At 36.3% G+C, this 25,621-nt stretch overlaps 1 protein-coding gene across 1 annotated transcript in view; it reads right to left on the bottom strand.

Moving 5' to 3' along the window:
* The window catches only part of NCAM2 (neural cell adhesion molecule 2), a 339,691-nt gene that overhangs the window by 105,407 nt on the left and 208,663 nt on the right, over positions 1-25,621 (bottom strand). Inside the window, exons 7-9 of the mRNA XM_072852963.1 lie at positions 23,734-23,851; positions 14,959-15,119; positions 5,457-5,602 (exon numbers count right to left, since the gene is read on the bottom strand). Coding sequence (XP_072709064.1) covers positions 5,457-5,602; positions 14,959-15,119; positions 23,734-23,851 — 425 coding nt within the window. The remainder of the gene's footprint in view (positions 1-5,456; positions 5,603-14,958; positions 15,120-23,733; positions 23,852-25,621) is intronic.

Genomic DNA, 25,621 nt, shown 5'->3' with positions numbered 1-25,621 from the left:
GGTTTGTTCTGGGTAACAGAGCATTTAACTTCTCTCCTAAAAGAAGAACAAATCTGAAGGGCCCTCTGGCCATGTGGCTGAGATTTAGTATTGAGTTGTCAGTATAACCACCAACCAAGCCTCCATTGCGGAAGAAGAGGCTATGGTACATCAAAATAATTTCTGGCTTTGGTTTTGGCTTCATTTACACATCACTGCAGATATTGCTACCTAAAGGAGTGTATGGAACTCAGATGAGTGTTTAGGCTACTTAAGGACTTTGAAATATCCACACTGGCTTGCAGCTTTCCTACTGTCATGCTTCCTCAGCTCACCCAGGAAAGCTGCTCTTTATTTCTAACTGCATACAATCTTACCCCTCCAAAATCAATCTTCCTGCTAAAATACTGTCACCTCCTAAAACCGTACACTCTACTGTTAGCTCCTTCTAGTTAAATGAAGAGTTTGTCCCAACTCCATATTAGTGTAGCTGAACATGCCATTGAGAAGATGAAGGAGCCACAAAACATACACAGATTTCTATGGATCAGACGACTGGTGAGAGTATACTATTCAGTGCTTATATGTGCTCTATGTTTTGCATATGTCACAGGGTATAAATCTGTATATTCTCAACAGCACTAATTACCTAACATTTAAAGCCACCCTCCTGCTTTCTACTCACTCTCAAGTGCATTTATTTACCTTCTCCTTCCAGTCACAATATTCTGACTCTTCTATTTCATAGAAGAGTGAAGCCCACCATGATTCATTTTAGGGTTAAAAACAAAATAAAAAAATATTTGATGCCTGATTGAAATGTTTGCAGAGTGTCTCAACTGCATAATCAAATGCAATTGCAGCTGGCTACATAAACTATTCTGGCCTGCAGGCCTGTACTAATATTACAACAGCAAAAATTTTCTATGATATTGTAAGTAGAAGCTGTTCACGCAGCTGTTCATGTAGGTGAACCAGGTTATAATAATTTTCTTCAATAAGGCAAGGAGACTTGCCCCTTACATTTTTCCAACTATTCAAAGGAAAAAAGTTCCTGAGTTTAATTTACAAAGACTGGGATTTGTACAGCTCATAAAAAGAAATAAATCTCCTGGAATCAATTACAATACCCTAGATACATCTATGTTTCCTCTTTTGGGGTGATTCATTTCAAATAAAGAGCTGATCCTTGATGAGCAAGAATGCTCTTATTACTATCTCAAAAGAAAGGCAATACAATTCGCTGACACTGTACCACTGCTTCTTTTTGTGCAGTGACAATAGCATATACAGGGAGTCAAAAAAAATTCAGATTCTTTTTGTTAACATTTGTAATAGCTGATGTGGAGTTAACAGGCTTGGGGAAAAAGCAGAGTTGACCTTTCAAAGAAAAAGACAAAACAAACCCCAAATCCTTTACTTTTACTTATTGCCTTATCATGAAAACTATTAAAAACTCGACAAGCTCCAAATAGTTATGATTTGCATGCCAATATAAAGTGAATTCAAACTTGGAAAAGAATTTAATTATTGGTCTGAGCTCTGCAATATTTAGAAACAGTGTCATGGGAAATTTCACAGGGACACCCAGATTATTATTGCAATGGTAGGTAGATGGAAGGAAGCAGAACTCAAGCTATCTCTGTAGTCTTCATTATAACGTTACAAATGAGAGATTTTTTTTTTTTACTTGTGGATACAAGAAGAATAGTGTAAGGTATTTCAAAGACATTTGGTGAATCCGTATCAAATATATATAAAATACAGTATCATTTCACATATCTTAAATCCAACACCCAAGTTGCAAATTCTCATCCTTTTTTTGTTGTGGTGTTTGGGTTTTTTTGGTTTTTGGTTTTTTTGTTTGTTTGTTAACCAGTTACCTCACACATGAGGCATTACCAAAACTGAGTATCAGATACTGGACTGTGATGTCTCTGCACTGACTTCTTTCATTCATTTTACAAGTTTAGATCATAAATTCTTCAGGGTAAAGATTGTCTCTGGACACATGCTGCATACAGCAGAGCTACTATCTCATATCAAGCTCCATCTGTTATTGTCATTTGTATTCCAAAACAGAGCCTGAAATGGTAATTACAAACAACATTGGTCAGCTTTCATATTTCTGCTAGAATCAGATACTAGGAAAGTAGAGCATGAAACTCTGCCCTCACGCTTCTGCAGTATGCACAGGATTCCATGACATTTTTATATCAGAGAATCAGGATATGCTCTCCTTCAGGGATGTGTGTAGGTAGATACATGTGTGCGTGTCCAAAATCCATTTTATACGTGATTACAACAAATCAAATCCAATCACTATCCTTCCGTCTGTTCTACAAAAAGCAACTCTTCTCCTGCCTCCTCTTTTTACTGGGAAAAGGGCCAGGCCTGCTGGATGCACAGAGGTCTGTAGAAATATGCCATTTCGAATCACAGCCGAAAGGGGCATGGCCAGGTTGGCACATTAGTGAAAGGATATGCAATGCTGGGGAGTCAGGGGAGTACATGCACCAAGCACAGAGTTTTGGCTTGACACTGCAACAGCAGATGAAGCTCTCTCTTGGACTAAACCTCCATTTCCATTTTCAAATCTTTAAGGGTGAGCCAAACACCTTCTGTCACACATAATCATTCCTTTACTCAGGCTTACCCAATCTTATGTATTTATGGGTTATAAAGCCATAAAAGGATTACAGAGGTTATCTAATGTGACTTCCTGGAAAACTTTCCATTTAAACTTTCAAGATTGGTCAGAGGAAGGGGAAAGACCCCTTTATTTCAAATTCTTAATGAAAGAGGGACCATACACTGTGTGGTAGCTTGTTCCAAAGGCTAACTGATAAAAGGAGAGAGGAAAAGGCTTCTTTGCTTCTGGTTTGAACTCACTTGGCTTCAACTTTCAAACACACACTTCTGGTGTATTGAAAATCCTTTATCAAAGCTATATTTTCCTAAGAGATAATTATGGACTTCTTACTCATTAACTTTATCCTCCTTAAGCCTAGTAGGGTTATTTCTTTGATCTATGACTTTGGTGCATATTTTCCATTCTTTTGGGCATAATCATTTCAAAACTCAGAAAAGCCTATGTCCTGCTTAAAATATCGATCAATCATTTGAAAGAAAATATTTTGAATCCATGTGGCCTAAGAATGTTGTCACATTCAGCCTTCTTCCTTATCTATACATGGTATGCTTGCATTTTAGCAAAACAAGAATAACATGATTGAGGAGCTGCATACTAAAAGTAATCAAAGTATAATTAAAAATTAAGAACAACATTTTCTGTGTTTTGTAATCATCAACATGTTAATATAACAGTTAGAGCAGTTCTTCCATCTTCTACAGAGAAAATTCATCTCCTAAAGATATTCTTAATTCACCAAAATGTTGGATAATGCGCAGTCTATACCAAAAAATGTTTTAAAACTGGTAAAAAATTCAAAAGATGAATTCTCTGAATGTAGATGATAATTTTTATATTTATGGAAATATGTCTGGTAATTGAGCATTACTTCAGAAGTTATCACATATAAATAATAATTTCAGTTTAAGACTATGTTACAACCCCCCCCATTTTCTTCAATGCACCTTTTATCTTTCTGTGTGCAAAATATTGCTGTATTATTCAACAATTACCAATAATTTAATCATTGCCAGTTTTGTTCCCTATTCACCTAATTTGGTGGGAAAGCACCAGCAAAGGCTTTGGCACTCTAGAGCTGGAGGACCACAGGGCAAATGCAGAAGCATATTTTATAGCTCAAGAACATGTATAGTATTTCAGAACTTTTATTCAACATTCAGCAAAAACTCTCCCATGAGCAATACACATAGAGTTCTTTCATTGGCAAGAACAAAAGGAAACCATATAACTGCATTTACTCTCCTTCTTTTTAGCTTCCACATACAGCATGTCAGCACACTAGTAGAAACTGAATATAGGTTTTAGTTTGGTTGTCGGTATTATTCAGTTGAACCACAGTTCAAAAAATGCTACAGTAACATGTCTAGATAGTTTAATCATCTGCAGTTTGAATTAAGAATGTAATACTGTCCTATATAACCACTGGATAAATTTCAGGTTTCAACTACACCAATATGTTTTAGCTTGTTTCTGCGATTTGCTTTCATTTTCAATTTCTGATATAACAAAGTTTTTTTAGGAACATTCCAAACATAAGTGAACAGCTACATTTGTGACCTTTGAACCAAGTGTAGTGTTTGTGGGTCAGAAATATGACCTTTGAGTTGAAGTATTTAAGGAGAAGACAAACGGGTTTGTTTTAATGCAAAACTATTAGTAAAAATATGATATAAATACTATTACGTTGCTCCAAAATGGAAATCACAGAGCAGGAAAATGGTAGACAGAGCCTCACATAAACTTTCAATTCCAGGAAAGGTCAAGTCAGAGACTAGACCAGACCAGACATTCTCTTTCAGAACACAAATAATTCAGGTACATAATTCCATAATACATAGCAATTCCTTATAAACTGAGTGACTTACTATGTATCCAATTCCCTCATTGGCATGACTGCTGTATAGGTTTGTCAATTGTATTTTTAAGCAAGAGCTATGAATATGCAAACATCTGCAAGAAGACTGTCTATTTTGCTATTTGATTATCTGGAGTAAAAAATCTGAATTAGCCAGCCAGAAAGATGGTATCTCATACTTTAACCAGCACAGAGAAATTCTGTAGTTATATAAGGAAATTAGGAAGAAAATACTTGTTCAAATACTAAAAGAAAACTATTTAAAAAAAGGAAAAAGAAAAAGAGCTCTGTACAAACAGCTTGTTATCTGCACGGTTAGGAACAGCATTACACCGTTCCCTTTTGCTTTCACCATTCCATCTAATTACAGCTCTTGTTCCCACAGTAACTGACTTTCTTCATTGTCATACTGTAATCTTTCTCTACTTGACTTACTTTTGTAATAAAACATGAAAATGGGAAAACAAAATGGGAAAATGGGCTCAATTTTTAGTTATAGAATACTTGCTCTTTGTGAGGAAAAATATAACGAAAGAGAAAAATAGGAAAAAAACACATCAGAAGTGGGAAATAAAGAACTCCAAAGTATTGAGAATTTTTTATTTCAGATTTCTATAAGCTCTACTGCATTTTGAGAAATAATGGACAGAGTCCAAATATAGTCAAGAAAGGCTATGGGCAGCCATTATGATGAAGGTAAAACTGAAACCCTTAGTAGGGATTATGTATGAAAATTTAGGCCTGATGAGGTGAATTACCTTTCAGCACTTTAATTGTTCTTTTCTTTGTTTTTTCTTTTAATTTAAAACTTAGAATCTCCACACCTCTCTTATTACCTTGCGAAGTAGTAATTCCTTCCAATGCCAGAGGAATCTAGAATAAATCTATCTCTAAATTAATTTTCTGCTTACAAAAAGATTAGCCAGACAATACATATTCAGATATTTTAGACATTAAAGGCTGATTTACCTTGTCACCTTCAGAGAAAGTTATTCCATCAATGGCCCTTTTCCAAGTAATCTCTGGGATAGGTTCTCCTTCTGCTTCACAGATGAGGGTGGCTTTCCCATTCTCAAACGTGGTTTCATTTTTAAGTTGTATTATTTGAGGCTGTACTGTTAAAAATACAAATTACATTACTAATCCTGCACAAAGAATGTCATGTCAAAATCTGTTAAACCAGTTTTTGTTTTTTTTTTTTAAGCACATTCATGTTTGTTTACTTAGGATTAACTAAAGGTTTAACGTTACTGTCTATAAGAGCAATCAACTTTTCTGACTTCTAGTTGCACAGCAACCATTTCTATATGTCTGATGACCTGGACTCCTGGCTCAGCATGGCTGACACTCCCAGGGCTGCCTGCTCCATCGCTGGGGTAGTGTTGGATGGGTCCTGACTAATGAGGCCCCTGCCCTGGTGCCTGTGTTCATGTGCTTTGCTTCTGGCTCACTGTCTCTTAGGGACCAGCTAGCCCTTGCTGCTCTCTGGCACTTCAGGAACGAAGCAAAGATGCAACGTTTCAATGATCCTCCTCCACCTGGGCAGGAATAACTCCATGCACCAGTGCAGGCTGGGGTCCAACTGGCTGGAAAGCAGCTCTGCAGAGGGGGTCCTGGTGAACAAGAAGTTGACCATGAGCCAGCAATGTGCCCTTGAGTACAGAAGACTCTGGGGGATCTTAGCCATCTGTATAAATACCTGATAGAGGTGAGTACAGACAGAGCCAGAATCTTCTCAGTGGTGCCCAGTGACAGGACAAGAGGCAATGGACACAAATTGAAACACAGGAAATTACATTTAAGAAGAGGAAAAACCTTTTTTACTGAGAGGGTGATTAAACACAGAACAAGCTGCCCAGGAGACTGCGGAGTATCCATCCTTGAAGATATTCAAAACCTGACTAGACATGGTCCTGAGACACCTGCTTTGAGCAGGGTGTTGGTCTAGATGGTCTTCAGAGGTGCCTTCCTGCCTCAGACATTCTTTGATTCTATGATAATCTGTGTTTTTCTTCAAATACAAATTATTTGGAAAAAATACAGAATTATTAATATTCTTGGACTTTGATCTTTAGAAATATCTGCCTTACACAAATTACTGAATTTAACAAAATCTCCTTGTAACAAACCTATTGTACTGGTATTAACACTATTAATAACTGAAGAGTCCTCTGATACAAAGCTATTCATCCTTACTTACCAAGTAAATAGGTGGTAAAATACAATTTAAAAGTTCCAGATATTGTTTGCATTCTTCAAATCATTCCACTTTGTAGCCACAAGTACAAAGCAACTACAGCTCTCAGTCTATACTGTACCCTGTAAGGTTATTTACATATGCAATACAATTTCTGGTTACATGTGAACACTTTTATTTAGAGGACAATATCATACAAGAACTCTGTTGTAGAGCTATGCATAGAATGTTACTCTCTTCCACAACATTCAAATATCTTCATTAAAAAATGTTTTGGCCCTATATACTCACTCATATATAACCATTAATAAGTTTCTCTGACCCTATCCACTTTACACATCGAATGAGACACTCATCCCACTGGAAAACCTAGCATGTGATCATGTAATAAGAATATGATTTGGTAGGTTTATATCCCAAACCAGTGAATTAAGTTTACGTGAGTAAATTTAATTTTGGCATTTAAATTTGGCAATTAAAATTGACTTTGTAAACATTAAGGACATTTGTTGAAAATAACATATTTTCTATGTAGTTTTCCTGAGTTTTGCTTTCAAGGAAGCACTACTATAGTATATTCTATGAAGGAGCAAATAAACAGAGAGGTAACCTATTTTCTAATGGGGTTACAAAAGTATACGCTACAGAGAAAAGTAATATTTGCTTATGTTAGTGGATCAAAAGGGGAAAGAGAATCATTCAGGTTGGAAGAGACTCCAGGAGGTCATCTTGACGAACCTCCTCATCAACACAGGGTCAACAGACCCTGTTCAGACCATATTCTCAGGGATATGTTGAGCACTATCTCGAAAAAAGCCAAGAAAAGAGATGGTACAGCCTTTCTCTCCAGCCCGTTGCAGTGCCTGACTGCCTCATGGTGAAGAATGTTCTCCTTATGTCTAGTCTCCTTTTTTAATTTTATGACCACTATTTCATTTATGACCATTGTCTCACAGGTGCTACATTCAGCAGTACCAAGAAAAATAATAAAACCAGGTTCAAACTTGCTATATCCAGACACGACACCTACCTCTCTTTTATAAATTTCCACCACACCATTCTTGGTCTCATTTCTCATTCCTTATCTCCATACTCCTTCTGTTGCTTGTCTACTGTCTGTTCGCCCTTGACTATTACAAATAATCTATTGTGTGTTTACTGCATAGAGATGAAAAACAGGACGTATTTTACCTAAGAAAGCACTGCACTAATATCCTGCTTCATTAAGATATAATCTATGGTGAGTGACATTGCAGAAAGAAAATACCCTGAGTGATCAGGGGCTCTTGAAATTGCAACTGGATCCAGCTTTACTGGATGCAGTAAAAGGTAGTAAGCAAAAGCATTATAGCAGGACATCAATTTGGCTGAGAAAAGCTGAAACTCCCCTCAATAGTGTAACAAGGGATGTAGTTTGAAAAATAATTTGAGATAAAAGATAACCATGTTGAACTTCAAAATAACTTCAGTTATTACTCTCACTTTCGGGATCATCCAAACGCCTATGAAATATTTTACCTTGGGTAATTCAGATACTCTATTTCTATATCCATGTCTCCTGGCTACAATATAATCTGTTCTTTCCTTTCTTTCCTTTGATATATCATCATCCCCGGAAACAAGGAAAGAGCTATGGCAGATATATAATTCATAAAAAAAAAGCATCATACATACTATTTTATGTCAGAAATTTGCAAAATTTGGAATTACGTTATTTCCATCAGAACAAAAGGATTTCCCCATCTGGACATGACAGACAATATGATCTCAAGATGATGCATGTTCTAAAACATAGAACTAATACTCTTTAATTTTTAGTCTTAGACTTATATTCTGAATTTCTTTAAGGCTTTCTTCAAATGGATCACAAGACAAAAAGTTTTAGCTTAACATTTTAGACATGAGCAGCTGACATTTAAAGGAATAAGCACTGATTAATCATCAAATATATCTAGCTGACAGTTATTACGAAGAAGAAGAAGAGAACTCAAATGGGGGATATTATTTAATTGCTTCATTTTCATAAGTCACAAGTCATACCTTGGTATTGACTAGAAGTTTTTATACTGTTTGACTACTTTTTAATGACATTTTGGACATTGTAAAATATTAAAATACTTTTGTGTGCATGTAAATAACAATATTTATTTGAGAATGCCAAAACTAGTATTCACAGAAATACTGAAACAGGTTTCCCCCCGCAATTCCTTAACTGTTCTTTCTAAATTGACAAGGTCATTCTCAAACTGAATTGGTATTTGCTTGCTGTACTCTAGCAAATATGAAACAAATGAAAATACAGGGTCTTGGAATGTCAGTCCAGAAAGCCTCCAGGTCTTTGCTGGTTTCTTCAGTCAAAATTATTGAAATATTTGTATTATAATGTACTTAACAAATTGTAAACTGAATGACCTGACTGAAAAGAAAGAAGGCTTGACTACAGAAAGGAGTTATGCTTAAGCTTCATTAACATTATTTTATTTGGAAGGAAAAGGAACTACTCGTTACTAGACATGCATTTAAAAAATATTAACAGAGTGATGCTGCCAAATAAAGAAATAACATTTACTGGTTGAAAAGTTTGCTCTCTGAGCAGAGAAGGGTGGTGTTAAGTTCTCTAACACTTCCTCAGTAAAGTTTATTTCAGATTCCTTCCTTGGTCTCTTCTGGATTTCTCTCAGACAAGGGCAATACCTTTTTAACAGAAAATTTAAGCTCATTTCTGTGTACCTTTTAGAGCCTCCCCAAAAAGCTTAAGAAGAACCTGGATAGCAATCTGAGGTTCTAGATTTGTTACTGGTTGCTTACAACTGATTTCTTGAAAAAGGTACACACTTTTTTGAATTCACAGAGTTCTACCCATATCTTTGACAAAAGAGGTTCATCAGACTTGGAAAGCAGCACATATACAAAGCTTGAGATAGTCCTGATCATATCTCATGAAAAGAACTGCTTTAAACAGCTTGTTATTAACACAAACATGGATTTACTGGTGAGAGGCTTAGTATATGTTTGTATCACTGCCTGATATGATCACTTGATTAATATGACACATGAAGAATCATACTCTTATGCTATCTTCCTGCACAGCCACACTTGTAACAGGTAGCAAAACTGCAACCCCATCCTCCTGGAAACTGCTGGTACAATTTGAATTTAGTAAAAAAGCTAGAGCCCAACAAGGAAATGTCTAAGAAACAGATTCCTGAAACTTGATGCCTGACATAATAAGGATTTGTGCACACACATCAGTATGAAGTGTTGACTTGATTTAGTGCATGATAAACCTGAGTCTTTGTACATGTTAAAATGGTATTACTACTTCACACTCAAAAGGGATTTAAAACTTGTATTCTGAGAGAACTGGCATCACTGCCTTTATAAATTGCATCATTTTTATTTTAAAAATTAGAGGTGTTCCAAACAGGTAAGGAGGTAAGAGGCAAGAAGAAGCAATACAGAAAATGTATGAACTTTTGACACTACATCTTTAATTGATGAATTGCACTTTGTGAAGCTGCAGTTGGTATACTTCATAATATCTGGGATGAGCAGGCACAGATAGTTTCATACACAGATCCATGGGATTCCCTTTCTAGACATATCAGTGAATTTAAATAAAGAGCTTCCATATATGTACTGAATAGTGTCTTAGGGGAAAAAAAACAAAACAAACCAACAAACAAAAAACCCCAAAACCAAACCAAAACACATGCTAATCTACTTATTAAGCTCAAAGGAAATTTAACTAGGTGTGCTCCAGGCATTATAAATGTGAAAGAAATGCGGTCATTAAGCCTGAAAATAATGAAAAAAATTTAGGAACTTCTCACCCCAATTTCATTATAAACTCACTGCAGCCTCTTTGGTTCCAAGATGCATGGCTTTTGAGGGCCTAGATTAACCTAAATATTTTGAATTTTAACATTTGAAACACATCTAAGAGGGATAAGATAGGAGAGGTCTGTTACATTTGCTCTCATCTGCCTGATAACAGATAAAAAATGAATAATAGCATATACTTTTCTCAATAATCAATAAAAGTTACATTGAACACACCTGCAAAAACCTTTTTGCTATACAAGATTCAGATTATACTTAAACAGACATCTAGAAACTAAAAATGGTATGTGCTTAAACTATACAATAATTATAAAGGGTCTTTTGTAGTGCTTCTTGAGGTATTTTTTCCTCATTTGACTTTCATTAAATCAATTGTCAGAAACTACTGAAATGCCAATGAAATATTTTTTATAAGCTCAGACTACCCTCTCATTGATTATGTAGGTAAAACACCTATACCCTAGAGAACTTCAAATTAACATATGCTAGAACTCCTTCCCATTTTTTTACCAATTCTGATTAAAGAAAAATATTTTTTCTCTTTCTAGAAATAGAAATTTCTAGACACAGAAATGTCTCTTTCTATGGCATGTGTACAGAAGAGAGAAAACTTGCTGAAAACCTCAATTGTTTATGCATCATGGAATGGCAGAACCAAGGACTTGAGTGCTTACGGAGTGGAAATGAGCAACTAAAAACCAAACAAAATGAAGATATAAAAACTGTCCTCAGAATATAAGCACTATTCTTATAAAGCATGAATATGTCTTTAATTAAAGCTAATTTTGTTTAATTTAGCCTGATTAGATTTTTTATTGTAAAGTAAATGAACACTACTGCCATCACTCTGGAGAAGTAATGATGAAGAAATACATGTTTAGGTCTTAGAAAGTAAGGTGATGTAGGAAGGTTTGAAGGGATTGAATTTTCTTGACTGCTCTTAAATCAATTCTTTATTATTATGTTAATTTTGAAACTTTTGTTGGGGTGTCCATAGCTGTAAACGTGGTATTTCATAATCCAAAATGCTTAGTCACATGCATCTAAAGACATATCTATATATATGGCTAATTACATCACAAAACAAATCAAAGAAAACAATGAAACTGAATAATATGGGTGAAAGAGATATAAAAAGTTAGCTACCAAGCAGGGACAAATACTAAAAATATTTTTAAAGAATTCAAGGAAGAACACCTATGTTTCAAGATGTTCAGAAGGACTAAATACAAATGAATTTGTATCAAAAATCTTAGCACAAGTCCTAAGCATTAATATGGATGAGATACTTTAAGTAGTCATAGATAGTGATACAGAGGGAACTATAGCAGATAACAGGATGACAGACAGAGATTACCAAATCATGACCAGTAAGATATCCTCCAAGGGAAACAGGGCTTTCTTTACTCTTCTAAGTCTTATTTGGTAGAACAGATAAAAAGCACTAACAAAGATGAAGAACTGGGGAAAGCAGGGTGTGTGCATACAGATTTCTATACATGTGTTAGTGTTCCCAAAAAACTGTCAGAGTAAGAATTTGATATGAGGACAAAATATCTTTTTTACCACTGATGCTGGAAACAAATAAATTGTTGAACAAAAAATCTAGGACACGCATGGAAACTAAACAAATGCAGGTGTTAGACGGCACTAAGATGAGCATGTCCATTCAAAAGTGCAGAGTACTAGAAATTTTAAATGCTGAATGTTATAATGCTACTGTTATTTTTATTGCGTTATGGTTACATTACTGTTATTACAAGTTTCAACCCTGCCAGAGCCCTGCTGCAGTAGAAACAATGGTCATTGCCCCAAGGAATCTGCACTGTAAATTATAATTAAAGATAGCAGGTAGGTGAGACAAGCAAGCTAATGGAGGGGGAAATAATAATGTAATTTAATGGGTCATTTTAACACAAACTGGCTATTTGTGTACTATTTAGCTATAATAATCAACCATCTGCCTTGCCATTTTCAGACTGCAGTTTTTTGAATACATTTAAGGGGAAGAAAAGTATAATAAGTTGTTGGCTGTATATGTGACTGATAGTTTAACCGGTGTGAAAGAGACAAAAGAAAAAGTAAAATTCTTTGTAGGGGAAAATACAACAACCCTGCTCCACATTTTCAAACTGAAAGTAGAGGTGAACTTTGTAGAGGCAATATTAGACTAAAATCACACTAACTTTAGACATTACAAATAAGGTAAGAGGCTTAATTTATGATACTATTCCCTAAGGTCAAACTAACAGTACACAGATTATTATAAACTAATTTAAATATATCCAATAGTAAAGCACACAGGAAAAATAACTCTAAATATATATACTCAATGATGTGCTCTAAATTAGCTATAAACACTCAGGAAAGAGACCTGGGAGACACTGCAGTTATGTGGAAACACCAGTTCAGTACTCAGGGAGAGCGAGAGAGGCAAACAGAACATGAGAGAAGGCACCAAGATCAAAGCAGAAGCAGCACTGTGCTGCTGAACAGCCAGGTTCCCCCCACAACATGAATCCTGTGTGCCATTCTTGCCCTGACATTTCACAAACAGGGGATTATAACTGGAAAGGTACAGGAATGTGTGATTCAGAGATTCATAGTGGTTTCCACAGTAGGAGAAACCAAACAGACTGGAAACTTGCAGCTTAGAAAGTAAATGAACTAGTGAGATAGAAAACTATATTTGATGTAAAGAACATATGGAATTATTTTTCAGTTTTTATCTTAAAATGAGAATTATGAGCCAAAGAAGTGAACATAAGAAATAATTTTTCATGCAAGAAAGAAATCATTTAAGGAATTAAGGAGTTTAGGATGTCGTGGAAACAAAAAGGATGTGTAGGTTCAAAACAGATTAAACAAACTCATGGTATCTATTAAGTCATTTGGATTTAGCTTTCCAGGGAGTCCCCAGAATAGCGGTTGTTAAAAGATGGAAGAATGTATACAGGAAATACTCTTAGTCTGGTGTCTCCCTTTCCCTATTCCTTGTATTAAAAAGTTACCTTGCCTCAGGCAAAAACTACATAAATTTCATCCATACTTAAAATTACTTGAATAACATGCAAAATTATTTCTGTCTGAAACTTTCTTAAGGTCATATCAAAACCAGCAAGTATTTTCTATTCTTTCATTTTATTTTTTTTTTTTAATTTTGGAAATACAATTGAATAAAATGTTTTTGTTTCTCCACAAAAATCTTCAAGATGCTCTACATCTTGAGGCTGGGATGAAATTTAAAATTGTATTTAATCACCTTTATTTTGAAAAGTAATTGAGAATAACTTTCAAGCACCTCAGAACAACAAAGTAGCACAATGGCTAGGCTACCCATCAGTAGTACGGAGCACTGGAAACAGCACAACATGGAGGGCTATGAAGAGTTTCTGAAATAGGAAAGACAGTGGAAGGCACACAGACACAGCTAACCTGTTCACCTGACATCATGGCTTCAGCCTCAGGCTCCCAGATCTCAAATGACAGCATTATCGAACACACCAGTTTAGCCGTTCCAGTGCAAATTACCAGATTAGCCTCTCCTGTTAGAACTGTTTCACTTTGTATAAATTACTACTAGTTTTAATCGGGACTTAAAATTTAATTTCCCATGGCCCTAAGTATGTGCTTTAGCTGTTTAAATATAAATAGTCTTTCTCTCTACTACAAGCTATAATTAATGTAAAAAACCCCAACACATTACTTTTTTGTAGGTTTTTCATAAATAAGCTACAGCCTTGATCCTGCACAATGATTCTGAGGGAGGTTTTCTACGTTCTCACAGATGCCTACTCTCACTAGGTTATAGCTATACAAAACGTCAAAGAAATTATCAGCCCTATGTAAAGGAGAGAATCATGAACACAGATTGGGTGGTAGAGCATAGAAAGAGAAATAAGTTTTCATGTTATTACTTTTATCCTTTGAAACTCAGATCAGACAATATTTTTTGAACTACATCTGCGATCATGCACTTAAAAAAATAAAAATCAAGAAAGAAAAACAAATAAAAAAATCAGGAACACCTCTGCATGGTGTCTTCTTATAAAAAAGAGCACTGCTTAGAAGTCTAAATCACCTGGGTTTTCCACTTTCAGAATTTCCCCCACTTTCTCCTCTTGGTTTTCTTGCAAGCAGCTAACTTTTAAAGGAAAATCAAAGTGAATTTACAATTTAACACTCCATTGTACTGTATCTGAATAGTAGAAAAGCAAATGCTGAAGATAGCCTTTTCAAAATTAAAGTCAGGTGTAAAGGTTAAAGTAGCCAACAGGGAGGAAAAAGCTGTAAAATTATACAGAGAGTGGTTTGCTGCATCAGTAGACACCTTGCAGGAATATTGTTCCACTGAAAATTGTGAATTATAACCCCAGTTCCCTACTATTTACTTTTTAAAAAGAAGAATAGAACATACTATGCAGTACTTACCAAAAACTTGAAGGAATGCCTGTTTTTTATCGTTTCCTGCTTTGTTTTTAGCATTACAGATATAAGAACCCGCATCAATATTTTTTATATCTCTTATTGTTAGTTCTGTATTGCTTCCTCTCAGCATATATTTTTCATTTTCTTCAATAAGTTTACCGTTCCTAAAAAAATAAAAACAATGTATAAATCAACCAGTTGGTTCCAAAGTCTGAAACAATATGCTACGGAAGCATCAATATGTTGAAAATAATCTTTGAGGGAAGAGACTGCTTTTATGCTAGCCTCAAAAATGCATTAACTCACGCAGCATAAATTGGCAGTATGTATAGAAGGGAGTTGATTTTAGCATGACAAAAATTGTTCTGCAAGATCGCAGTGTTTTTTCTTAATAATGTTCACATTCTAGCCACAAGCAAAGCATTCTGAACTGCATTTTGAAGTTCAAGATCCTAGATTCACAATCTTATTGTCAGGTTCTAAAATTAGAAAGCCTATTAAAACCTATTAAAACCTATTAAAAATACTATAATATCTTTATTCTTAAATGTTCAATATTGACTTAATGTTAGAAAAATGCTTGTGAATAGAACTCTAACATATGGCTTACACTCAAAGAAGGATAGAAGGAAATCGGTTATACAAATACTTGTATGTGAGAAACATTTTAAAGTGTATTTTCAAAGTGTAGCTGTTGCAGTTCACATTAGTGACAATGTACCAACTTATAAAAAAATATTTTAAATTACTTTAGAGCCTACTGGCACATAAAGAACCCTTCCAAATTATTTCCACTCAGTTGTTGTTGGCTAGCCACAACTTAGTAAGTAGGCATGTCTCCAGATGTTAGAATGAGTTCTGACCAGATGGTACAGAAATAATAAAATCTGTGAACAATTCTGAGGGCTGATCAAGGCTTGACCGGTCCATTCGAGCACCTTGGCATACACACAGTTATCAAAACAGTTTCTTTTTCAAGAGTGCAATTCTAACTTTTTTTAATTTCTTCTCATTCTGCCTTGTTGCTGTAGGCATCTTTTGATCTTATTTCTGTTGAATCATCAACAGTCCTTTCTCATAGGCACCTACATAAAAATTGCCTGATTTTCATAAGCATTGATAATCCTGCTGGCAATACCAACTTCCTGAAAACAAACTATTTGTAAAATGAAATCAATATGCATAACTGAAATATTCTATTTTATTCTATTCAATATGCCTAGTTTAGGACATCTAGTTTTATTTCAAGATTTGAGAAACAATGATTTTTAACTTTCTTTCATCTCACATAATGCTGATAACTACATATATTTCATATTTTCTACAATAGTATTTTCCCCAAAAACAAGAATACTGCTTCTTTCTTGGGAACATTAATATTCATTAACAGTATTCCCCTGGCATCTATATAGCTTGCATTTTAGTAACATTTTTATAAATAACTCTAATCCACTTAGCTGTCCACTTCAAGATGCTATTGTGATACTCATTCATCTCCTTTCCAAAGCAAACCATAGAAGTTGTTTTGCAGAACAGAAAAGGTCTCATTTTCCACATAGGTGGTTTCACAAAAAAATCTAGTGATTTCTGTTGGCAGACAAAAGTCTATACTCAAGGTCAGAAGTAGTTTCCAAATGCCTGTTATCACAAACATCACTGTCCTGGTTTCAGCTGGGATACAGTTAATTTTCTTTCCAGTAGCTGGTATAGTACTTTGTTTTGGATTTAGTATGAGAATAATGTTGATAAGACACTGACGTTTTAGTTGTTGCTAAGTCATTTTTACACTAGTCAAGGACTTTTCAGCTTCCCATTCTCTGCCAGGTGCATAAGAAGCTGGAAGGGGCACAGCCAAACTGACCAAAGGGCTGTTCCATACCATAGGACATCACGCTCTGTATATAAACTGGGGGGAGTTGGCTGGGGGGCAGCGATCGCTGCTCGGGAACTGGCTGGGCAGCGGTCGGTAGGTGGTGGGCGGTTGCATCACTTAGTTTTTATTCTTCGGTTTTGTTCCTTTCTCTCTCTCTTGTTGTTTTCCTTTTCATTACAATTTGTTGTTGTTGTTATTATTATTATTATTATTATTATTATTATTATTATTATATTTCAATTATTAAACTGTTCTTATCTCAACTCACAAGTTTTCTTACTTTTGCTCTTCAGATTCTCTCCCCCATCCCACTGGGGGGGGAGGTTGAGTGAGCAGCTGTGTGGTGCTTGGTTGCCAATTGAGGCTAAAACCACGACAATCACCTATATCTATGACAATTTCTAAGCAGAAATGAGATTATGAGCATTCCCCTGGACCCTCTACCGAATAGGAGAGATTCAGATTGATACTGATATTGGAGAACAGGAAAACATGAATAACACATTAAAAGCAGATTATTTCTTTTGTCAGATAATTCTAAGTCCTGTCAGTAAAGATAAGGGGATTGATCCAGCTAAACTTTGCTAGTGTAAATTATCTCCACAGATGTAAACAATCATCGTGTTTTCAGTAGGACTATTCACATGAGTAAAGATTTCCAGTTCATGTCCTGTACACTTGGATCTTTATCTTTCAGTCCCGGCTAATTTAATTCTATTAGTGTATTGCTTCTCTGAATGTTATACTTTACTAGCTTCAATAGAGGTATCAGTTAAGTGGTGAAAGAATTAGATTCTCTCGGTCCATGAAATATCAACAAAATACATATGCATATTAAATAGAGCAGCAACTAAACCTTGCTGACCTTTCTTCTTGACTAGGTATTTCAGAGTGACGAATTTGTAAGTGAACTAAAGCATTTTTTTGAGAAGGATTAACACATGAGTTCACATGCCTCCATTTTAAATTGATAAAATCTTAAACATTGTCAGCACCTGGAAATTAAAAGGGTCAATATAAATAAGTTAAAGCTTTACCACGTTAGATACTGTCTTAAAGAGCTTAAAGCTTGAAACTACTGTCTCGTCCAGCATCTTGCATACAGTCAACACAGAGGGATATATAAGCCACCTCAATAGTACTGTCATTTGATTTTAAAAATACAGCCATTTTTCATGCCCTAGCTGAAGTTGACCTGTTAAATCAGCTCGTTGGAAAGCGAAAAGGAAACAAGAGAAAAGAGAATTAAGAGAATTTATTTTTTAATTGACTAAAATATCAGTGGATTGTAAGGAGGGTAAGACTACACAATGATAGATCCAAATTATGCAGGCCTTGCTAAAGAAACTTCAATGGAGCAAATGAGACAATAACTGCCATCAGAGCATGTTTTAAAAGGCAACAAAGACACAAGAACACTGAACTGTGTATAAAACAGGTCCTTAATCTTGATGAACCATCTCAACAGATGCAGATGTACTTTCTATGCAATGTAACAAAAATCCTCCAACAGAATGGAGTAGAAATCATTCCCACCCTTTTTATCAGAGCTTTTCCTCAGCTCTCCAGAATGCTCAGTATACTTTTGAATGTTTTACAAGGAAACATTATTCTCTAATAGTTTGCATCTCTCTGGACTTTTTTCCTTAGGATAGTTATGTATTGAGAAAACAGATTTCCATTAAAGGACTTCATTACACATGCCTGTTTTACAAATGGTTAAACTGAGGCAAATTAAATAAAATGACTGAACTCACATAGATAAATGGTACAGTTGGAAATAAAACATAACTGAAGTTAGGATTCCCATAAATTGCTGTAACCAATGGTTATAATCCTTCCAAAATCAGCATTAACACTTAAATTCAAGATGCAAATCCACTTGTTCATTAAAAAAAGAAACACTTACATAAAAATGAGGTTAATATCAACTTATGTTCAACATCAAAACATACACTAAACAGGATGAAATTGGAAATATGACACCTTGGCCATTAATTCTGATAAACTGATTCAGTTAGGTTCTCAAAGGATGACATGCATATATTATTAGATAAATCAGTTTTGATAGACTTTCCTATCACTGAAAATGCTTTCTAGATTTTTCTCAAAATCAAGGAGGATTACATTGATCTAGTTTTCCTATGCTCAGTCTAATTTCTAAAGAAAAATAATCTGAAATATTCTAGAAAACGAAGTCTTTATCTTGACATATCTGTGAGATAAGTCCAAGGACAAGGAGAAGATATCAGCAGATTCTGAATCCTTTTAACTGGCTACCAATATGTGAGTGAAAAGGGATCTGAACAGTTCAGGACAGAGATTTCAGAAATTTGATGCAGAAATTTAGTACTGGAATACAATTTAGATCAAGTTTGCTTCCTCCAGAAAAAATAATTTAGCTCCTCTCATCTTTTTTTCCCTCTTTGCATATCAATGATAATATTCTGTCATAGAGAGCAGGGGCCTTTTACACCTACCACTTTACAACCTCTCACTGTCAGAAAATAAAAAAGCAATAATATTTTCTACTGCCAAGAATTTATAGCCTAATAAGACAAAATAAAAAGACAATGAAAGGAAAAAAAACCACAACAGGGAAGGGAGGCACATAAGCCAATATTCCTCACTATGAGATAGTTCCTGAAATAGGAACAGAACAGAAGCTTCCTCATTTAAGATCCAGTATCCAGTACACAAGCCTGTGAAGCTTTTGTAAAAATCTTTAAAAATATGTTTAATGAATGCTTTAAAAAAGTCAGTTGCCTCAGGGGTTGGGAAACCAAAGGAAAATCTTTCACTAGGCTCTGATCAGTAGACAGAGATAAGTGTCTCTCCAAGACACTTAGACTGTGTACATACTGTAATATTTATAAAATATTGAAAAAACCCCACAACTGTAAACAGAGATATCCACAGACTGTGGAAATTTATGCATTCTTTCTTAACATATAAAACATTAATGTTGGTTGTCCTACAACAAGGCCATTTAGGATGCCAGATTTCAGACAACTATTAAGAATTTTGGCCAGATAAGACATAAATTGTAAAAAATTACTTCAAAGACATTAAATAATTGGAATATTCAACCTCAGTTTGAATTCAGTATCAGTTATTTAATTTAGGCTCTGCATATTTTTTTTTCCTCCTCTTCAGTAAATTTTGAATTCTAAGCCACATTAAGGAATTAACTTTGCATTCTATTTATTACATCTCCTGAGATTCAAATTACACAAGAGAAAAATTTAAATCCGCATTTGACTTATGGCATGTTAAGATAAAAGTGTCAGTCGAAGAAAGTTAACATTTAAAATGAATCTAACATTCCAAAGGAGATTAAAAATTGATGGAAATCCCTTCTGTGTCCATTTTGAAAATGCAGTGACCTTTTAATTCACCTGAAATAATATATGTAGATGCAAATTATTCAGGTCTAAAATAGAAATGTGCACTGGTATGAGGAGTCTGAGATACTTTATATCCCAGGACTGATGCATATCTTTGTTAAAACTGAAAGAATATACAGTGTATGGATATTTAAATTTTTACAAAAGTTAAGTGTTCCCAAATGACATGGCTATACTAAGTTCATGTCATTGATATCATCAAAAGGCAGTGGGGTAGCCCTGTATGTTAGGGAGTGTTTGGATAGTGTAGAGCTTAATGATGGTGACAATAGGGTGGAGCGTCTATGGGTAAGAATCAGGGGGAAGGCCAACAAGGCAGATACTGTGGTGGGAGTCTGTTACAGACCACCCAACCAGGATAAGGAGACTGATGAACTATTCTATAAGCAGCTGGGAGAAGCCTCAAGATTGCTAGCACTTGTTCTTGTGGGGGACTTCAACCTGCCAGATGTCTGCTGGAAATACAATACAGCAGAGAGGAAACAGTCTAGGGGGTTCCTGGAGCATGTGGCAGATAAATTCCTGACACAGCTGGCGAGTGAGTCAACTAGGGAAGGTGCCCCGCTGGACCTCTTGTTCACAAACAGAGAAGGACTTGTGAGCCATGTGATGGTTGGAGGCCATCTTGGGCAGAGTGATCACGAAATGATAAGTTTTTCATTCTTGAAGAAGTGACGAGGTGAGTCAGCAAAACTGCCACCTTAGACTTCCGGAGGGCAGACTTCGGCCTGTTTAGGAGACTGGTCAACAGAGTCCTCCAGGAGGCAGCCCTAAAGGGCAAAGGAGTCCAGGAAGGCTGGACATTCTTTAAGGAGGAAGTCCTAAAAGCACAAGAGCAGGCTGTCCCCAGGTGCCAAAAGATGAGCCGGCGGGGAAGACCACCAGCCTGGTTGAATACCAGATTGGCTAGATACCAGTTTGTCTAGAACTCAGGAAAAAGAGGAGAGTCTACGACCTCTGGAAGAAGGGGCAGGCAACTCAGGAGGACTACAAAGGTGTAGCAAGGCTGTGCAGGGAGAAAATTAGAAGGGCCAAAGCCGAGCTAGAGCTCAGTCTGGCTACTGCTGTAAAAGACAACAAAAATACTTCTTCAAATACATTAGCAGCAAAAGGAGAGCTAAGGAGACTCTCCAGCCCCTAGTATATGGGGAAGGGAACACAGTGACAAAGGATGAGGAAAAGGCTGAGGTACTTAATGCCTTCTTTGCCTCAGTCTTTAATAGTAGGGCCAATTGTTCTCTGGGTACCCAGCCCCCCGCGCCGGAAGACAGGGGCAGGGACCAGAATGGAGCCCCCATAATCCATGGGGAAATGGTTAGTGACCTGCTGCACCACTTAGACATTCACAAGTCTATGGGGCCCGATGAGATCCACCCGAGAGTATTGAAGGAACTGGCAGAAGTGCTCACCAAGCCACTTTCAATCCTTTATCAGCAGTCCTGTCTAACTGGGGAGGTCCCAGTTGACTGGAGATTAGCAAATGTGACACTCGTCTACAAGAAGGGCTGGAAGGAGGATCCAGGGAACCACAGGCCTGTCAGCCTGACCTCAGTACCAGGGAAGCTGATGGAGCAGATCATCTTGAGTGCCATCACATGGCATGCAGAGGATAACCAAGGGATCAAGCCCAGCCAGCATGGGTTTAGGAAAGGCAGGTCCTGCTTGACCAACCTGATCTCCTTCTATGACAACGTGACCCGCCTAATGGATGAGGGGAAGGCTGTGGTTGTTGTCTATCTAGACTTCAGTAAAGCCTTTGACACTGTTTTCCACAGCATTCTCCTGGAGAAACTGGACGTTCATGGCTTGGATGGGTGTACTCTTCGCCAGGTAAAGAAGTGGCTGGATGGCCGGGCCCAGAGAGTGGTGGTGACTGGAGTTGGCAGCCGGTCACAAGGGGTTTCCCCCAGGGCTCTGTGTTGGGGCTAGACCTGTTCAATACCTTTATCAATGATCTAGATGAAGGGATCGAGTGCACCCTCAGTAAGTTTGCAGATGACACCAAGTTAGGCAGGAGTGTTGATCTGCTTGAAGGTAGGAAGGCTCTACAGAGGGATCTGGACAGGCTGCATCGATGGGCTGGGGCCAGTTGTATGGGGTTCAACAAGGCTAAGTGCAAGGTCCTGCACTTGGGCCACAACAACCCCATTGAACGCTACAGGCTTGGGGAAGAGTGGCTGGAAAGCTGCCCAGCGAAAAAAGGACCTGGGGGTGTTGGGCAACAGCCAGCTGAATATGAGCCAGCAGTGTGCCCAGGTGGCCAAGAAAGCCAATGGCATCCTGGCTTGTATCAGGAATAGTGTGGCCAGCAGGACTAGGGAAGTGATCGTGCCCCTGTACTCGGCACTGGTGAGGCCGCACCTGAAATACTGTGTTCAGTTTTGGGCCCCTCACTACAAGAGAGAGATGGAGTTGCTGGAGCGTGTCCAAAGAGGGCAAGGAAGCTGGTGAAGGGTCTAGAGCACAAGTCTTATGAGGAGCGGCTGAGGGAACTGGGGTTGTTTAGCCTGGAGAAAAGGAGGCTGAGGGGAGACCTTATTGCTCTCTACAACTACTTGAAAGGAGGTTGTAGAGAGGTGGGGGTCAGTCTCTTCTCCCAGGTAACTCGTGATAGGACAAGAGGAAATGGCCTCAAGTTGTGCCAGGGGAGGTTTTGATTGGATATTATGAAAAAATTATTCACTGAAAGGGTTATCAAGCATTGGAACAGGCTGCCCAGGGAAGTGGTTGAGTCACCATCCCTGGAAGTATTTAAAAGATGTTTGGATGAGGTGCTTAGGGACATGGTATAGTGGTGGTCTTGGTAGTGTTAGGTTTATGGTTGGACTTGATTATCTTAAAGTTCTTTTCCAACCTATACAATTCTGTGATTCTGTGAAAAACATACATGAGCTTTAAAAGCAGTTCCATTTTCAAAATGTATTACATTTTTAAAATTACATAAAATACACTTGAAACTTATTCATTGAAACTTTCCCATATCATAGGGGAGTCTAGAGCCATACCTCCTTCTGAATCTCATTGAAATGGAGAGTTAGGTTTAGAATCTATTTTTACAGATGGGGAAGATGTTATCTTTGTTATCAGTTTTGCTGATCTATATTGGATATTTATTTATTGCATAACTGCATATGTTTTTAGCTGATGCATTCATGTGCAAAAGTTGTTGTGAGATTTTTGCTTATATTGCTTTTGAGATATGGACTCATTGCTTCAACTTTGAGTTTCCCCTCAATATGAAGAAATCATGTCAATATTGTATTTTAGTTACTTTTAACATTTAGCTCACATGCTGGTAACCTGAGTGCAATTGAATTTGTGTGAGTTCATTCACTTATTAATGCTGAATCTAGCTTTAGAAGTTAGAACAGAAATGACCAGCAAATGCTCTTAAAATTCAGGAAAGAAATTAAAGTTGCACAGCTTAATGGACTGTGATAGAAAACCGTGACACATTAAAACAATGTGCTCTGACGTGCAGACCTGAACTGAACTTACCTATACCAACTGATTTCAGGTGGAGGTGATCCAGTGGCTCTGCAGAACAAAGTTATTGCCTCTCCTCGATCTGCAGTGGCATTAAAGGATTTCTGTAGCAGAGTAATTGCAGGGGGAACTGAAAAATAAAACATTATGTCCTATTAATGGAAAAATAAATTATTTTATGTGTTTCCAGAGAAATTTAAAGCACAGGATAGGATCCTTTGCTAATTTTGGAATTTATGGTTACACTTAAGGATCAAGTTACAATATGAGTCACTGTTATTAGTATTTATTTACTTTTCTTAAACACAAGATTTTTAATATTATCAGGATATTTATAACCTTTTTTTTGCACTAGAATAAATTTTTAAAAAGTCTTTTTCAGCATTTATTCGATTTTCTTACAGAACATTTTACAGTGACTGAAGTTATACCTAGCATGTATAAGAGACAATAGAGTTATGACTGGCACTAATGTAACTATCTCAAATGAAAACGCATCTCTAGTCTTTTTTATCTTTCATTCAATTACGAAGCTGACATACAACTATGTACTGATGTCAGACAGTGCTTTTAAAACAGGTGTCAGTATGTAGTAGTCTCGATTATGCATATTTAATTCTTTTGACTGAACTCCTGCATATTTCCTGGGAAGGAATATCACCAGCTTCAAAAGGTGAAATGTGATAGAAACCAATGGATACAATCTATTTTTGGAAATTGTATTTCCAAAAATTGTAATTGTTTTCTGAGAGTGACAAATTTAGTCTGTTCTTGATGGGATGAAGTTATTACTAAAATTGTAACAGTTCACAGAGAACCTCTACCCAACAGAAAAAATAGCAATAATATTTAAGACAGAACAACTCACAGGCTGATATTTAATATCTCTGATCATATGGTAATTTTAAGACAGCTGTCCTAAATCTGTTTCCATTAACTGTCAAGCAAATAAACAAATAAAAACAATCCCAGCAGATTGGAAGGAAGAGGATATGTGGAAAAGAAGGAATATCAGGGAAAGTAAGTGAGAGGAAAGGGAAAAGAAGATTAGAGCTTCACAAAATATAGGTCTCTGCTAGCAAGAATATCCTGTCAACTGAGTGACTCAGTTATCCTTTTTAGTTTTAACTTTCACTAGAGAAAAGAAGGAGTAACAGGCAACCCCAATGAATTTGCTTTTAGCTTCTCATTGCACTTCCACAGATTTCTCTCACAAACTGTTGAGAATCAACTTCTGTTGCTTTGCACCAAATATTTTAGCTTTAGTATTCTACTCCAAAAGCCTTTCCAGTTTCTGAACCTTAAATATAGCAAATTATTAAAAAACAGTGTACTAGAATTATCAATGATCAGTAAGTACATGTTATGTACTTTTCACACTTTTTAATGGTGTGATGAAATTTTAAGTGTTTCATAGATCACATCTTTCCCATCTGAAATTGCATGGGCCGTTACTCAGTATACAAAACACTTCTGTTGTGCAACATCTTCCATGAAAAAATGTCACTTAGAAAATGTTATATGCATTTTAGCCATTGTGCAGTGCATTCTAATGTCTAGACCTGAAAATATACTCAGTAACATAAGGGGATGAAACAATTCTTTGCCAGCAGTAGTAGGTTCTTCACTGCTCACAAGTAAGAACTATAGGACTATGACTCAGTTCAGCACATTACTTAAGTGCTTCAATCATCCAAGAGATACTGCAATGACAATGAAATTAAATATTATTTTTCTTTTCAAAAGTCAAATTTTATTTTCCTCATCATTCTTTCTGGGAAGAGATCTGTTTATCTTTGGTTCTGTTCTTGTATGTATGTAGGATGGAACTAAAGCGTGAATCTAAAAGAGGAAAAGCCAAATGAACCTATACTGGTAAGTCTCTCACATTTCAAACTTA

Source organism: Ciconia boyciana, chromosome 1 (assembly GCF_034638445.1).
Source record: "Ciconia boyciana chromosome 1, ASM3463844v1, whole genome shotgun sequence".
In the NCBI taxonomy this organism is placed as follows: domain Eukaryota; kingdom Metazoa; phylum Chordata; class Aves; order Ciconiiformes; family Ciconiidae; genus Ciconia; species Ciconia boyciana.
Note: the sequence above shows the minus strand (reverse complement) of the source record. Positions and strands in the feature narration are given on the sequence as shown.